Source organism: Cydia fagiglandana, chromosome 1, assembly GCF_963556715.1.
Source record: "Cydia fagiglandana chromosome 1, ilCydFagi1.1, whole genome shotgun sequence".
Classification (NCBI taxonomy): Eukaryota; Metazoa; Arthropoda; class Insecta; order Lepidoptera; family Tortricidae; genus Cydia; species Cydia fagiglandana.
The window spans coordinates 10,585,040-10,602,859 of record NC_085932.1 but is presented as its reverse complement, the minus strand read 5'-3'; the positions used below and the strand labels follow the sequence as shown (position 1 = coordinate 10,602,859).

Here is a 17,820-nt window from a genome sequence, read left to right as displayed (position 1 = left end):
ACGTACTTACCTACTTTTAAAACTTCATCAATTTCGTCATCAAAGAACAAACATGGGAAGCTCACAATAGATATCGACTACGACAAATGATAAATGTAAATCGTAATAACTACACCACAAAGGAGGCTTTTAATATACAACGAATTAAACGCAAAATTACATTACCTCAAGAACAAAGTATTGTTTGCTCATATTGCAGCAGTAATTAAAATGGCAGTTCGATATGGAACGAAATAATTCAACTTGTTAAATTTTGAATCTCGTATCTCGTTATATGCTATAGTTTTAAAAGCAACTTTGCTGCGCATGGAACAGTGTTCATATTTCAAAAGAAGTCAACGAAAGCGATACAAATATATGAAAGTGACCAATAGAATTCTCGTTGTATCGAACAAGATAGTTGCGGGGCTAGTAATGTTGTTAGCCTTAAGAATCACTATTCAATTGAAGCGTATCAGATATAGGCAGTTACCAGTATTGAAATAAGTGGGTTCGGATGAATAGAAAAACTTTTTAGTATCTTTATTTTGTAATATTTATAGTTTTGATCGACGTAAAATAAAAATAAATGTGTATTTTTCTAAAATAACATCTTATTTTACTTACGTCTAAATTATAATCATAATCATTTATTCGATGAAATCTTGTTATTATTCTGAATAAAATCATCTTAAGTATGTAATACTTCGCTTTAACTGAAATCTTTGAGCAATTCCGTAAGGTGCTAACAACACAAGTTAATCAGACTGAACCCCCTACGATCTCCATTAAGTAGATAGACGCTATACCTACCTAATTGAATAAGGGACCAAATTAAACTGTGAATGAGTATGACCTCTTTCTATTCAAATTCGCCGTATTTGTCTTTACGTATGGCCGGAATTAAGCACCTCGAATCGATGCAGAAGATTAGGGCTTGATTGAAAGTTAGAGCGCTTAGGGTTGCGAGGGGCCCTTCGATGTTCTCGGTAATATGTTTGCTGTTTAGTTACAGTTGATTAGGTACTATTGAGTTTGTGCTGATTTTAGAAGGTGAGCTTTATTAAAAAGTCATGTTGCTTGATCGCCCTGTTCAAATACATAGGCATGTTATGTATAAACGCAAAAGATTGCTGAATTAAATTATGTACGTAAAAGAGGCATGTTTCAATATTCATAGCGACAAAATCACAATTGGTGGAAACTCTACTTACATGTACAAGATTTTATTTATACATAACAATTCAGTACGTTTAAAATTTAATACATACATTCACTTCTTGGACCATTATTTAAATAATTGCAAATGTTGCATAATATAAGATTATATTTACAGACATCTACATACATAAGTAACTAACTGAACTAGAAGAAACATTAATAGTTAGTCCGGAAACAAATCGACAAGGACGAAATCTTGAACCCAAAATTGGAAGTTCACCCCAATCATTTCCGTCAGGTTAGATTTAATTGAATGTTATGCAAATCCATTGGACTCCTTAACAATAGTACCGGGATTCCGAATGAGTTAATCCGTGTTTATATTCCTAATCGGCCCTTGCTCAAGGCTCTGTTACCGGTTTACTCACAGATAAATTTATACATACAATGCCGTTTGTACCTACACAATGAGCCGTTCATTTAACTTAAAATGTTAACGCCAACCATTTCGTTGTTGAAATCATCGGTTATTAAGTCTGCACAGTGAACGTGCAAAAACCAAATGGTATCTGATTTCAATTTCAGGTATTGAATTAAGTAGCTATTTACTATTGAACGTTAAGGCAAAAGATGCATTCTTATACATCCCGTGATACGTAAAAAAAAATGTTTTATTTATTTTATTATTTATTTATTTAAACTTTATTGCACAAAAGAAAACTTATCGTACAAAAGGCGGACTTAATGCCAAAAGCATTCTCTACCAGTCAACCTTAAGGCAAAGCGGAGAGATTGTGGGCGGAGCGGAGAAATGTTTATACCTATTCTACTTTTTTACATACAACAGCTTGGGAATTCACATTTGTTATCTGAAGTAAAATAGACCTAGTACAGAATAGAGGCATACCTACACGGTGTAACATGAGTAAACCGAATAATTTTAACAGTGTATTCCTGATCATATTTACAGACAAAAATGTCCTATAAACTTTTTTGAAATTCGCCTAGTTTCAGAGATATTATTAATTAAAATAAAAAAACAAGTTTTTATTGTTACATAGTGTTAAAGGCCTTTTTGATGGTGATGTTGCTGCTGTGGGACTTAGTCTAAATATCCTTATTGATAGATGTCAAAAAGTGACAAGTAACACTTTGCAGAAAGTAGGTTATACGAAAAAATAATTTAAAAATCAATTTTAAGTGACAAGTTTACCAATAACATTTATTTTTTATTTACAAATACATTCAAAAAATTGAAAAAACAAAACAAAAAAAAATTTTTTTTTGGCGAAATTTACCTAAATTCATATTAAATTTTTTACTTCTTTTGACCTCAGAAATGCGTGGTTAAAATTATTCGGTTTCCTCATGTTATACACGTATAACAGGTGATCTTGTGTCTATGCAAAAAGTGAAGTCTTCCAGACAACAATAACGTAAATTTAAGATGGACGCATGTTATGTAAGCATGACTATACTAAATAACCATATTTTTTTTGTTGCAGCTGAATTGAAAATGGATGTTCTTCGGGAGCGAGAAGTGAAAGACAATCTAGAACGACAACTTCTCGACGAACAGAAAATGAGAGGTAAGTCTAATAGATATAAACAATTATAACGTAGAAGTGAGTGCAAAATAAACCATTAAAAAAACTCTAAACGATGAGTATTTCTAGGAATATCGGTAAATATATCTAATAGTTACAACCATGTTATGGCATGTTAAGATAACCTACTCGGGAACAACAAACTGCAGGCTCTGAAAAGAAACAAATAGGGAGAAACTTCAAAGCCTTCATAAATCTCGATGGCCGCGCTCCGCATTCGCCACAATTAACAGGAGATCTTGTTACAACACCATTGTCTTCATCCCCACGTTATTTATTTCCAACATTAAAACTATTATATTCTCGTATAACGCCTAGTGCCTTATGTTGCCAATTTTCGTTCCGTGCCACCGGCTCATCGCCTCCTCCGTTATTGTCTGCACAGTACAATGTAGAAGTATAATTGATACTATTTTTATAAGTATATTCACACGTTATAACTTGAGTCGGTTCTTGTTTATGTTATCTGTTTGTGTCTATGCTTTCCCAAGCTCGAGGCTTGCGTGTTACGACGTTTTCTTCGATTTATAGGTTCATTGATAGTTTTATCGCTCGCTTTGACGTCTTTGTAATCTCCATAATTACGCCATTTATTACGACAATTTTGTTTCGCTTCGTTGAAAGCTTCATTTGTTTATATGAGTACCTGACACATTTATAGGTTAAATTCGTAACAGTCCTTACGCTGTTGTTAATGACATGCAATTAACATTCATTCATCATTTACATTATGCTAAGTTACTATTATTTCTAGATACTCAATTTTAATAAATATAGTTTCCTGAAAGTTAGTCCTTAAAGCAGAGGCGAACGGAATAAATGATGATTTAATTAAATCACACACAGGTAAAAAAGTATGGATATGAGTATAGGTAGGTACTATATTTAACATTTTATTTCATATCTACACGATTGCGTATTATCGTGGCCTCTGCCTGAAATACCTATAATAAATTATATTCATCGTAGAATTGTTTGATAACTTATCACATTAAAATTTGCACCCTTTATCCGCGCAAAGGTCAATCGCTTACAATAAAACTACCCTTAGTACGCCAGTGAGACATTGCAATAGACAGGGAAAAGAAAACTAACTGAATGGAGGTAACCTTTGTAGAAATGTCAAGCGACACGACGACGGTGACCTAACGCCTTGAGACAAAGGGTTTAATTCTATTGACACAGACACTGCGACGAAAATCAACTCTAACGCATTGTTTTTAGAGTCGTTATTACTGATTTTACACACAAGACATTTTACATGTCACAAACAACATAAAGGTGGTGTAAATATTTTATCGCAGGCATTTCTCCTGTGAAATTGTAATATAAATTTAAATGTTAATAATGGGACGACAGCTCGCTGCAAGGTTGACGTTACTTTAATGAAAATAATTATTGCTTCTGTACATGTATTATAATTTAATGCCGCTAAATGCGAGTAATATCGTATGCGTAGAGCCTATAAAAAGTGCAAAACGCACTAGTTCTATTAAAAATTGCCAGGGGCTAGTATGTTACAATTAGTAGCATATTAAATTGTTTTCTAGTCATCAATTTCATTGTCAATGCTTGCACTTAATTGCAGTTACAACTGTTAATGGATTTTGCGAAGTTGGCAGTTTGTTGCAGCTAGTTATTTTTAAAAGCTTTCTGACATTTGCTACCAATTAGTGGTCGGCATTTCCTTCCTAATACGTCCGTTTTGCTTTCAGCTCTTATAAAGATAAACAATAGACAGTAAATAATAAACTAATAAAACCATCGATACCAACAGAACTTAACCATCAAATAACAATTAGATTTTTTATTAGTAATAAGCATTTCTTTTTTAGTAATTATTCTACAAATGTTAAGGAGAGCTTAAAAATTGTTGGATACCTACTCGAGCCCACATTAGCATTTAGTGTTTTATTAACAGCTACAAATCTAATAACATATTAAATGCTAATCTGGGAGTTAGAAGTTGGGCAAAGGTGAAATCAGTTTTTAGAAATCGTGGCTCAATCGACTTTCAGCGCTTATTCCTCTCTGGAATAGTTCGTAGCGGACTAGTAATTACGATAAAAGGTTTAAACGTGATGACATATCGATCACAGATGCAACAAAGAGGGAATCGAGGCTCCATACATATTTCACACGCTGAATGAACTCGATTGCGACGTGAGCAATACTGTTAATTGCCAAAAACCAATCATCAGATAGCGCTCTCTATGCACGCGCTGTGAAATACACCTTCAGTTACAGCATCCACCGCCACACGTCCATTTTAACCAGTAGTTATATAGAGTAGGCAAGAAACTAAAGTTACGATAATATTTAGTTTTGGATTTATTTTTTACTATATAGTTATTTTCTCTACCACTGCTAATACATAGTTACATATTCACTCAACGAATAAGTTTTAACAAAGCTTGATTAACAAATATTAATAGTGTCAAACGGAGCTCAACATTTTAAATTTAACGGTTGTAAAATACATTTTTAGGAAAACCAAAAAAAATATAGATGTGTATAATATTTCGCGTTTCAACTTCATTGAAGGCCATTTAAATTCAGCTCGAGCAATTTTAAAATTTAAAACTGCTGTCGATTCTGAAAACATCGCCCGGGGCTCGTAAAACAACGGAGGAAATGCATTAAAATAACGAAACTTCGTAATAACATTTTAACCATTTACAGTTAAAGCAGGTTCGTATAAATTAAAAATCTATTTTAAATACGATTTTCTAATAAAAACTGAGTATACATTTTAAACACAAGAATAAGATAAAGCCTTGATTACCTACCTGTCGGAAAACGAATGTGGCGAACGAGGATTGGGAAAAATGTGTTCGAAGTTGTACTGGCGTATAATGTAAGTAACGTAACACGTCTAAGCAGGGTTTTCTCAGCAAAATCTGTTCCGGCCATCCCATGTGCCAGTCAGCGGCTAGCAATAACAATCAATCAGGGAGGTCGATCGCACTGGCTTGAAAATTGGAATAGGCCCGAGCCTAATCAACGTCCGCGAGCAGCCATTCATAATAGATATTGTATTGAATACTGCCGTATCGCATCGGAATCTGCTGCTTCGGTAATGCGCTTCCATTTAAACAGGGATCATAGTACGATCATCTGTTTAATTAATGGAAATTGCTTTGGAGGAAATGAAAAGGTTTTACTTAAATACAAAGAAAAGATAAACTTCTGTATATTCATGAATTCATCGTAGTTTACAGACTTTCCATTTACTTATATTACAAGGTTATGTGCGGTATGAACTATGTAAGTTATTTAAGTACCTATATAACATTATATTTAGGGTTAATCTAGGATGTCGTAAAAATTTGTCGGCAAACTATATCATATCTATATTTTTTCATATTTACTAGTGAATTGACTAAAAACTTAATTTACTATAATACCTCTATCAAATATTTACTGCCTTCCTTGTGTTTAAGGACGGTGTCACATCTAACTAATGTAATGACAAGCTAAAATTATCTTGAACTTTGATGTAATTCCAAGATTTCCCCGTCATAACTCATCCCTGCGACCCCATATCGCATGCTCTGTATCTGAGATGAAGTAGGTATAACTCTCATTGTACTCCAGATTGCTTAATTAAATAATATGTAGGCCGTAACATTACGGCGTCTTGAAAGGGTTCGGAATGGAAATGTTACGCCAATTATGCGAACATTATGTTGAGAATGGAGGGTTATCGATGCCTGTTTGGATGTGCCTTTGCATGGAGAATGTTATATCTTAACACATCATATAACGGAATACACGTGTTTTATTTTAGTCCCCATTCATCTAAGGACCTCTTTATACAAAGGTGAATGTAATAATTTAACGAAAACTAAAATATTGATTATTAAATACGACGGACTTTCATTATGGTTTTAACCAAACCAATTTATTTGTATGCACGCTTTTGGTCATTTAGTTAGCGCATTGATAATCCATTCCCCTTCTATTCCAAACATTATCACAGCCCGGACAGTCGAGTGATCAAATTCAAATGAAATTTAACAATCGTATCAACATACGTCAGTATCCGGCTACTTGATACATGGCAGTGACGTTTGCACCCCAGTAATAAATTCTATTACGCTGAATAGCTGATGCACCGGAGTTAATACAGGGTGGATAGTTGGTTAGGTATTTATTATAGTGTTTACTTAGATATCAATAGAACAATAACGTCCCTGACATAACTAGACAAGCAAGTGTCTTATATTTTCTTCGGTGTTCGAAACAGAAAATTGCTTAATGCCTATTTATAAACATTGGCATTGTGAACCTCTCATCGCAAAATTCAAAGGGTTAATGGCCAGCTCTCCGGAGAATCCGTAAATGAGGAACGGGTTCATAAAAATACCGACGATTCCTGCAAAGAGTTCAGTGGGAAGATATCAAAAAATATTTCCGATACACGCTAAATCCCGACCACGGTGCGACGTGCGACCTCGCCGAATACCGTGCCAGATACCCGCCGTGTACGGAATTCAATTACACTACACACTCGTATTATATCGTCTCTCTTAGGGATCCTCAGGAATCCGAACAAAGTCGTAAAGTGAATTCAATTTCTTGTTTGCACATATTGATTAACTGTGAGGTGGGGTATGTATACAAAACAAATCTAAATTTCCAAATAATTAAATGTTCTTGCAATATTAATATTATTTTCTTTAAATAGAACAATAACCGAATTTAGCTTACCCACATGTCTTTCAAGACCAACATCATACGGAACCAACTCCCGTGCCTTCATTGACGTTGCTGAAGGTATTTTATTGTGATTTTTTGCAAGTGTGAGGTCTCGAATTTATCGGCGCTACGAAAGTTTTCGTGAACGATGCCGGGTAAATATTTACACTTGAACGTTGCAAGGCGGTCGCGTTTTTTGCTTGAGGTTCGTTTGTGGCCGGTGAAAAATTGTTTCAGTCGGAACTTCGCGTAATTGCGTCGCTATTTAGAACACCATTTAACATGATGAACTACATTTACATCAGAATTTTTGAGCATTTTCGCCCTAATGTCTGTTGGGTGTACTTAATAAATTAATAAGTATAATTAAATTTTCTAGTTATTTAGTATAAGATCGAATGGTGAGAAGAGCTCTTTAACATTTTAAGACTAATCTAACTATCCTTTGATGTATTTATTAGGTATTGAATACTCAAAATATAATAATAAAATCGAGAACGAATCAAATGCTTCGATGTTCTGGTCAAATGGAGCGCAGTACGGCCCGCCGGCCGTGAGTAATGCAAATGATTAGATTTAGTCGACTGACCAGACCAACTCACTCGCTCTAATGTACTAAATGCATTGGAGGGCACGGAAAATAAAGCCTCTGAAACCTAACCCTGTGGAACTTTGACTCGGTCTGCGAGCTTCGCGGCTATACTGGTGAGAGGGCGATTTCAAATTTTATTATTAGGTACCTCGTCTAAAGCTAATATTCAATTATAGACTTATTATTTGATATGGTACCTATTCAATAAATAAATAAATATTATCACATCAGAATGGTTATTTTAAATCAATGTGTGTCTTTAAAGTATGTCGTATAAAGGAGACGTGTTAAAAGAGCACTAAAGAGCGGTCTAAACAAAAAGATCAAACGAATTGCGAGGCATTATATATTTCACCGCTAAGTAGAATGCGCTGTTTGGCTCGTGCCGAGCTGCGGTCACAAAGATTGACTACCTTTTAAGATAACCACTTATACTGCCCTAGACCTTATCAGGAATGGCATGGGGGAAATCTAATTGTATTCAAGGTCTTTAACACAATTAATGAAGTACATTCAGCCTAACACACAGTAGATAACTATGTATTGTCTGTTAATTATAAAATTACGATATAAAAACGTAAGTATCTACGTTTTAGTTTACTCATACGTTATTGTTTATTCAAAAGTTATGGTGTCCTGAAAAATCTTTTTTAACCTCCATTAGTTACCAGGCTAGCAATGTTAAGTTACTAGTAAAAATTAAGCGAAGGGGATGATGATATAGTGTAAATTAAAACAGTGCAAACTAGACATAGGCGTTTATAATCAAGAAGATATCAGTTCCGTACACGACGTTTAATTTAACAAACCATCAACATTCGTAGCGAGATAACGAAATGGAGGAGTTTCACAATGTAAGCAACCTCGTAATTACAACTACTGTAATTATAACCTTGTAAAGTTGTAGCTCTAGACAACCGCCATACGGGAACGATGCTAATCAAAGCCCTATTCAGATCCATTACGCAGGAAAAGCAATAAATATAACGCGTTCATAAAATCTCGCACAACAGCCGAAGTAATAATAAAATATTACAAGAGCCAAGATTTTGTCTAATTAATTTTGTATACGTGTACTGTGGGGCTGCAATGTCTTGGGAACACACAATGAGTCCGGGAAACCGAAGGCGAGTTCGTAACGAGATCCACGAAGATGCTAAATTAGAATTTATGATTGTGTGTGAAATTGTTAGAACAGGTTTCAATGTGCTTATATGATCCTGTTTCCCCGTAATAAGAAGGAGTAAAGTTTCAGATGAATCCGGTGAAGTAATGAACTTTATAATTACTGATGCGCACCTGGAAAAATACGTTTTCAAGAATAGGCAGGTTTTATAACATAAATATTATTTATTGAAACTTAATATAAATAGCGAGTTCAGTTCCTAATCACATTTTTTGATTTACATTATAATTAACTATAACAACGTAATGTTATTAGTAGGTACATGGCCTAAGGTTGACGTAGACTTAGCGACATTTGATCAAAATATACCTATGTTAACAAGGAAACTGGTGGTTAAAGTCCGCTTAAATAGGGTTGCGACGTAGTCGTGTCGATTTTACCACGATCGAATTGTCGATTTCGCTACAATCGAGCGCACACGCCATGTGCCGGCCGTATCGTGTGCTGGCAACCCGATACGACTTGTTGCATTTTACCTACAAGAGACAGAAGTGTGGAAATAACCCCTATATTTAGTTTCAGATTGTTGATGAACTTATTGTATCATTTTTAAACGTTATCAGTATAAATACAGGGTGTGGCTTGTAATAAGAGCAAAAAATTAAAATATACGCCCTTTAAGTAATGAGGAATTAAGTCCAAATAGTTTCAATTAATTAAAATGAAAAAATAATTTTCTGTTATTTTCTAACAAAATTAATCGAGCCCGCAATGTACTGCAGACGTTATGTGTCCAGTCGGAATACTTGACATTGACATTTACGATCGTTTTCAATAATATTGAAAATCCTATTAAATGTATTAATATTGCTTTTTAAACGTATGCAATTTTCAATTAATGTTCAGTACTTAATGTGGAAATCAACATTACTTAACAGTTTTCTTATCAAATAGGCCTAACGGACAAAAGGACGAAATGAGTAAAACGCTATAAAGTAACTTGAACTGTTTATTAAGCAGTTCCAACAAAAATTGTGCAATAAAATAAGTGATAAATGATAATAATTATGCCAATCTACATGGATAACCACTTCACGAGATAACTTGCACTTTTAAAATTTTGTAAGGATGATTCCTTTTCACGACAACGACTACGAACGATGGTACAACCTGTTCTCCGTTTGACTTCGCTCCGACACGACATCAACATGTGCAATACTGGGTGGAGGGCCTTCTCAAAAATAACGAAGAATTTCACTGCTAATTCATCTGGCTGTACAACTGCGATCACAACCAGAATCACATTTGGTGCAACCACAACCCACATTCGTAACTCTGATTTGACAATAAAGCTGGGTTTTCATTTACTGTTGTTTCGTTAAACCATATGTTTCATATTTCACTTCCATAATTGATTAGTTTACTAAATTAATATTATTAGTTGTAAAGTTTGCTTTATTTTGATAAATTAGCAACTTGACGTACATTGTCATTGTCATGTATGTTGTAAGGGAGAATAGATTAAACAATCTAATGCATGGTTTAGGTCCCTGTGGAGGTTTATTACAATATTTATGATATTTTGAAAGGCTACGTACCCCGGCAGAAAACAGTTGTAGAGTTGGACCAAAAAAAGTCTGCAGCGGGTTTGATAGCCCACGCAGTGCAAGTGTCATTTATACGTCATAATTTCATAGAAGATTGACGTTTAAAATAACACTTGAACTGCGGGGGTTATTAAATCCGCTGCAGACTATTCTTGGTCTGACTTTAAACAAACTGTTTTTACGTATGCTGTCTTTATTATGAATACTTTTTATTTAAACCACAAACATAATTAATATCAAACTTACAATAAAATGTAACCTAAAATTAAAACAACCTACAAAACTAAAGCCTTAAAATAGAAAATACAAATTGAAATTAAAAACTAAACTAGATAGATAGGTACCGTCTTTATTATTTCTATGAACTGTCAATAATAGAAAGGGACACACTGATCCTGTTGTCGCTAAAGTCAGACCAAGAATTGTCTGCATCGGATTTGATAGCCCACGCAGTGCAAGTGTTAGTTTAAACGTCAAACTTCTATGAAATTATGACGTATAAATGACACTTGCACTGCGTGGGCTATTAAATCCGCTGCAGACTTTTTTGGTCAGACTCTATCTTTACCGTCTCGTTACCCTTTACTTTAAACAAACTCTTTTGCATAACTTTTGTAAACTCGCTCACGCTTATGCCGGCTGTACACTCTCGGCGAGACACCCCGAGAGCGAGTGTGTACAGACTGCTCTCGTCTTGTCTCGTCTCGCCGTTCTCCGATTGTCATGTGGTCGGCTTTTTCCGGCCGAGTCAAAGGGTCTGGCTGCTCTCGCGAGGGCAGCGAGGCAGGGCATGTACACACTCATTGTTAAAACAGAAATTTGTGTAACTACCCGACAAAAACCTACGAACAAATTGGGGCTAGACATCCCAAATGCAAATTACGTATGTTAAATATTATTATCAATAATTACCCGGTGTGTTTCTGTAAAGACGTTTTGGTGATCAGCCGTTAAAATGTGGTCCAACGAGACTGAATTGCAGTTTTTAAAATTTTACCAAATAGAGCCAGTCGTATGGAACCCAAAAAATTTGAAACAAATATTTTTTTATGATATAGGCCTAAATAATTATAGTAGCTAGCAGCACAGAGGCCAACAGTTTCTATGTCCATCGTGGCGGCCTCCGCGGTGTGAATGATTCAACGAGTGTGTACATGGTGTGCTCTCGTCGACAGCTTCTCGTCCGAGACTCTCGGCGAGAGGCTCTCGCCAAGCGTGTAGAGTCAGTCCTAAATATGACGTATAAATGACATTTGCACTGCGTGGGCTATCAAATCCGCTGCAGACTAATATTCTTGGACTGACTCTACTACAGCAGGCATTACGCTTAGTGAAAGTGAGAGAAGAGGCATAACCTGCATAGTTAACTATGCTATAATTTTGATAAATAATATTACCTATAAAAATTATTGTAATGTAATGTAGGCTAAATTGGACAGATGGAATACCACCCTTAGCTACGCCTATTGCTTAATGTAAATAATTACATCACATGGAAAAAATAATAAACAAAAACGTATAGTTACTGAGTTTATTAATCTTGAACAACTACATAACACAAGTACTTACATTTCACAACTAACAAATTAATAACAAACACTTTTCAGTTTCCATTCATAATCTTGGCCGATAAGTTGCTTTTTTGCTTTATCCTTATTCTTTCAAATGACTCTGTTATGAATCAGGTAGGTACTTTTTTTTTTCTCCTCTAATACGACTTCTGTGACAGATCCATAGAATACACATAGTTCTGTTTTTTTTTGGTACTGGTGGTTGTCGAAATTGCGGACTATTCTTTAGTATAACGCCACGCTGACTCGCATATCACCGCCTGCACGCTGGCTGAGGCTGCACCGCCGTCCCGGGCCCCGGACAGGCTCGTTGTCCCGCAAACGTGGTACTTACGTTCAACGTTGACGATGACACTGTCAGTCTGCCTCCGATCAGGAAATCGTTTGCGGTGCAACAGCTTGGTTTGAACTTCTTCTGGCTACACCGTTCAATCATGTAATTTCATCATAAACAAGATTGTATTACATAAATAATTGTTGTGCATTCGCTTGACAAGTTGTCAATATTGACAAAGTTCAAAGCATTTTTCAAATAGGTAGGTAATGAAGTTAAGTGTTTTATGGAGGTTTTTATTACGAAAATAAATTATTTTAAAAACTATTTCCGTTACATAGCAAAAAAAAGTATTTCGAGTTTGTCAACAAAACATAACGTGTCATTGCATATTGAATGAGTTCTGACTTCCTAATAATAAGAGCTACTTTTCTCTGTATTCATTTTTAAAATAACTTGTACTAAAAGGCGCGTACCAAGACGTCCCGGTACCATGACATCTTACGACAGTTAAGCGACCGTAACGCAATGTTAAAATCCATTGCTTGCTAAACTTGACTTTAAATTAAAATTTCTCCTAAATTAAGAACTTTGAACCATCGGGACCACTTGGTGGTAACTTTGGGTACTCCAAGGAATCTCCAGTTTGATTTTTTGCTCTTATTACAGGCCACACCCTGTATATCATGTCGACACTAAAATATTAACGATGTGGCATTAATAATAACCAAATAGCATGCCGCAGCAAATTTAGCATTTCTGAAACACTCTTCTAAAATTTAATCAATTATAATCAGCTTAAAAAAGTAACTTCTACATTGGACTTTATTGAAATGATACTTCATGCGAAAGCTATGAGGAATGAAGATATTATTACTGTGACACGATACATTCAAATTGTTTGACTGCACCTATATATTTTAGATTTCCAATATGTAGTTGCAGGGAAACAAAGTTGTAAGTTTGCATTTTCGCCATAACATACAAATTGTTAACCCAAGCGTGTGAACTACTGAACTGGAGTTGCGTGTTAGCGCCGGCTAGTGACTGGTCCAGTAGTTGGACCGTACTCTAAAATACACCTAAAATGTACAACACTACTTGATGATATACCCTTTACAAAATTATGTTTCGCTCGTTAGGTATGATAAACAATAATCAAAAGTTAAGAATAATGCCGTTGGTAGATTAACGAAAGCGAAACAATCCTTTAAAGTAGACTTCCTCAAATAGAATTTCAACAGAAAGCTGAATAATTATCGGAGGAGTATTAAGTGGGCGCTTTAATTATAGAAACAAACAAAAACAGGAGTTTCCAGTGACTTGAAGGATTAACAAAATGAGTGAAAGTTTAATTCGCAAGTGTTTGTTGTTTAGAAGAATTTCCATTTCTGGTAACATTAATGAAGTTTGAAACCGTAGCCAAGGTAGTAATGAGAAACAAAATTAGCCAAATCAATTATTCAAGGTTAAATAATGAGTAAATAAGTAGGTACCTAGTAGATCAAGTCAAGTAGACAACATTTATAAAAGCGAACAAACACTTATGTAATTTCTACAAAACAGACATATGAGCTGGCATCATCTAAGTACGAGTAAATACTAGTATTGTTTTTATTATTTACAAACATTTATTTTATAACTTGACATGTTAAACATGTATGAGTAGGATCCGCTCCGGACGTAGGAAACCTAATAATAATCGGGCATGGCCGACAGACCGCATCCGGTGTCTCGGGAGATATTGATCTCAAATTTTACTGTACAACGTAAACTTGGTGAACTTGGGTTATCTTGAACTTTAGGTAACGATATCTACTCGTATTGTTATGTTGGACGAGCCGTAAGCACACAATAAATAATAGTACTAGGTACAGAAGACTCACTAACAAAACGCGTCTGTTACGATCAGCACAGATATGGTCGCTAGGTGGCGACAGCGCCACGCGCGGCTTATGGCTTTCCCCAAAATTGGGGTAGGAACGGATGTACAAAAGTAACGGATGCTAAAAAGCTACCTGTACCAAACCGAAGAAATCGGGGAGTGAGCCACGCCTGCCGTAAGCTAGAAAAAGCAGTCTTGTGCTCAAATCTATCGGATCGCTAGCGAGTTTTGCCTGCGTAATAAAAGTTATCAATTAATTTTTCATTAGTTTCTTGTTCGTAAATTAAGTTATCTTCTAATCTATCGATAGAATTTAAAAACCTTTACATATTTTAACACAACAAAATACTGATCAAGTTTATTTACAATTAGGCGTTGGACAGAGGTTGTACCCTACATTTTTTAAAATTACCTACTTTTCATATAACAAAAAAAGTAAAAGACTCCTAGAAAAGTGGGTTAGGTTAGGCTAGAACTGCGACCCCGCATAAAATAAAAAAATATTGTATAAAGTATTACGTAGAGGTATGTTGAAATATAATATAACTAAAACTACATACACAATACTACTACATACATATACAATATGTCTTTATACTAGTTAAAACTATGTCAAAATATGCATTGAAGAAATATGATTGTCAAAGTATGTATAACAAAAGCAACGTATTTAAATTACATTATAACCTAATGATATATCTGACAAGTGTATGGTAAAACTATCACAAGTTTTATTATAGTTATATTCAAAATTACACACCCCTAGTACAGGCTTACATACACACAAGATAAACAGGCCTATTCGAATTTTAGTTATTCGATCTGTTTCCGATATGTAAAGACTTGTCAGTGCCAAAAGTGACATTTCTTCAACCAAAAACGACACTTTTGCCACTGACAGACCAATATCATATTGGAAACCGATCGAATAGGTAACTAAAATTCGAATACCTACGCCTGAAAGTCACAAGTACCTATGTCTTCTTTTCTTCATGAGCTCATTACGTTTTTATGAACTTAAGAATTCACCCATTCACTTCTCACAAAACGCAATTAAAATCGATACAGCCGTTAGCAATGAATGATGTCAATTTCAGCGAAGCATGTATCAATGTATCGAATGCAAGAATCGATTGTAACATCGATGTCGATTGCGGGCTAATAAATTGTTTACATTGGACGGTGTACGATCATTAAGATCTTTGTTTACCGGGACCACACACGAGTAGCAGACGTCGGCAGAAGCCATACAGTGATTTTGATTGCAGGATATCGTATTAATGGAACTCATATCGTATTTACATTTCGATTTTGCAACATGAGGGTCTCTTCTATTAACCGTCATATGTTTACTATCTTCAGTTTTGCTAAAGCCGGTCATTGTTTGCTTGTATTTTATTTAAACCATATCAATAGTTATGTGATTAGCGTTGCTGGTGCAGCATAAAATTTCCATAATAAGTTAAGTTGCAGTTGTTGCCGCAAAGGTACTTAGTTGTCGCGAGAACGATCAACACTCTCAAGGGTATTGACTATTAAAACTCCCGTTGTCCAGTACTGCGACGGTGCACCAGCAACGCTGCAACAGTTATGCTGCTGCAGTCGACAACCGAATGCCTCAACTATTGGAACACGGCGCGTGGCACTGCAGAACTGCAAACCTCACTGTGACACATTTAAGTCATTTAAAAATTTTAAGTACCTATAAAAAGTTAGGCTCCGCTCCTTGTCAATTAATGACTAGCTTCTGCCCGCGAATTGGACTGCGTGGAATGATGATAATGATAGATACATACATATAATCTACCCTGTGTCCTTCATATGCCTCAAAGCGGTTTAAGCGCAAAGAGGGTTACCTCTTAAGACAGTCTTCCTCTCTACCTCTTGTCTTCTGTCTGTTAAGACAGGCAGAGTTACCTATGTTCGCATTTATGATTGTTATAGTAGGTATTATATCGGAATGTGTTTCGCTGGACATAAGAAAATGAAGGTCCGGTCGAAATCTGCAAATTTGTAAAAAAATTAAATGATGTTTTAAGTTTTTTGGTGGTGAAAAATTCACGCCTCTGCCTGTGAATTAAGATTTCTTAATTTTGTTTTTAGGGTTCCGTACCCAAAGGGTAAAACGGGACCCTAAGACTTCGCTGTCCGTCCGTCCGTTCGTCCGTCCGTCTGTCACCAGGCTGTATCTCACGAACCGTGATAGCTAGACAGTTGAAATTTTCACAGATGATGTATTTCTGTTGCCGCTATAACAACAAATACTAAAAACAGAATAAAATAAAGATTTAAATGGGGCTCCCATACAACAAACGTGATTTTTGACCAAAGTTAAGCAACGTCGGGAGTGGTCAGTACTTGGATGGGTGACTGTTTTTTTTTTGTTTTTTTTTTGCATTATGGTACGGAACCCTTCGTGCGCGAGTCCGACTCGCACTTGCCCGGTTTTTGTTATAAAATCTCATGAAAGTCATCAAGCAAAACATTAATTGCATAGTTATTTCGCTCGCAGATCCTCGCACTTGTCAATATGAAAATAGATAATTATAACTCCAATAGTCATTAAAATCTGTTGTTTTGGTTTGCTGGCACCCGGGCGTGAAAGATGATTCAATTTATATTCTCATTGGGCAGCAAACGGACGGTTTATGCTTTCTCCCCGGCCATTTGAACGTAATTCCTGTTTTATCGACTTATTGGTTTTTATCGTGAATTCATTTGCTTGTTTATCTTGTCTGCAGTGCTGTGTTATTACGGAGATCAATTACGGATAGAGTGTTTATCTTTGTGTGTGTATTAACTTTTATTTAGTACTCTAAAGTCTTTCAGAGTATTATGAATTTTCTGGTTTTCAAATGCTTAATACTTTTAGGGTTAGTACCGGATATAGGATTACTCGTGTGTCAGTATGTCTATTTATCCGTCTGTCCATCCACCTGTTACAGCTAATTTATTCTCCAAATCTTCTGAACCGATTAAGTGGATAGTAAAATAGGCAAAAATTTACCAACCCTCCTCTTATCTAGTTATCTCCGAGACTTCTGAGCCTAAAATTTTGTAAAAAGACAGAAATTAGATCTTTATCTATTGATTACAGGAAAACGTACAATAATGTCAAACGTGAGTCGAATCTTAAAACAGATTTGGTCAAAAATTTTATTTTTTGCACTCAGCTGGTTTTTATTAATTAATATATAATATGAATTATTCTAATTTACCTTTGTCGTTCTATATCAAATAACATTTTTTTAGTTTTACTGTATAATAAAATAATAATAATAATCACTTATCTCAGCCAAATAACAAATAATGCGTCG

At 35.3% G+C, this 17,820-nt stretch overlaps 2 protein-coding genes across 9 annotated transcripts in view; one reads left to right on the top strand and one right to left on the bottom strand.

Annotated features, from left to right (window-relative positions):
• The window catches only part of LOC134663736 (protein retinal degeneration B), a 427,614-nt gene that overhangs the window by 121,221 nt on the left and 288,573 nt on the right, over positions 1-17,820 (bottom strand). The gene's annotated exons all lie outside the window — the stretch shown is intronic.
• The window catches only part of LOC134663766 (dachshund homolog 1), a 165,928-nt gene that overhangs the window by 120,399 nt on the left and 27,709 nt on the right, over positions 1-17,820 (top strand). For all 8 annotated transcript variants that reach the window (XM_063520292.1, XM_063520266.1, XM_063520257.1 and 5 more), the window contains one exon: positions 2,646-2,729. In XM_063520292.1, the coding sequence (XP_063376362.1) occupies positions 2,646-2,729 (84 nt within the window). The remainder of the gene's footprint in view (positions 1-2,645; positions 2,730-17,820) is intronic.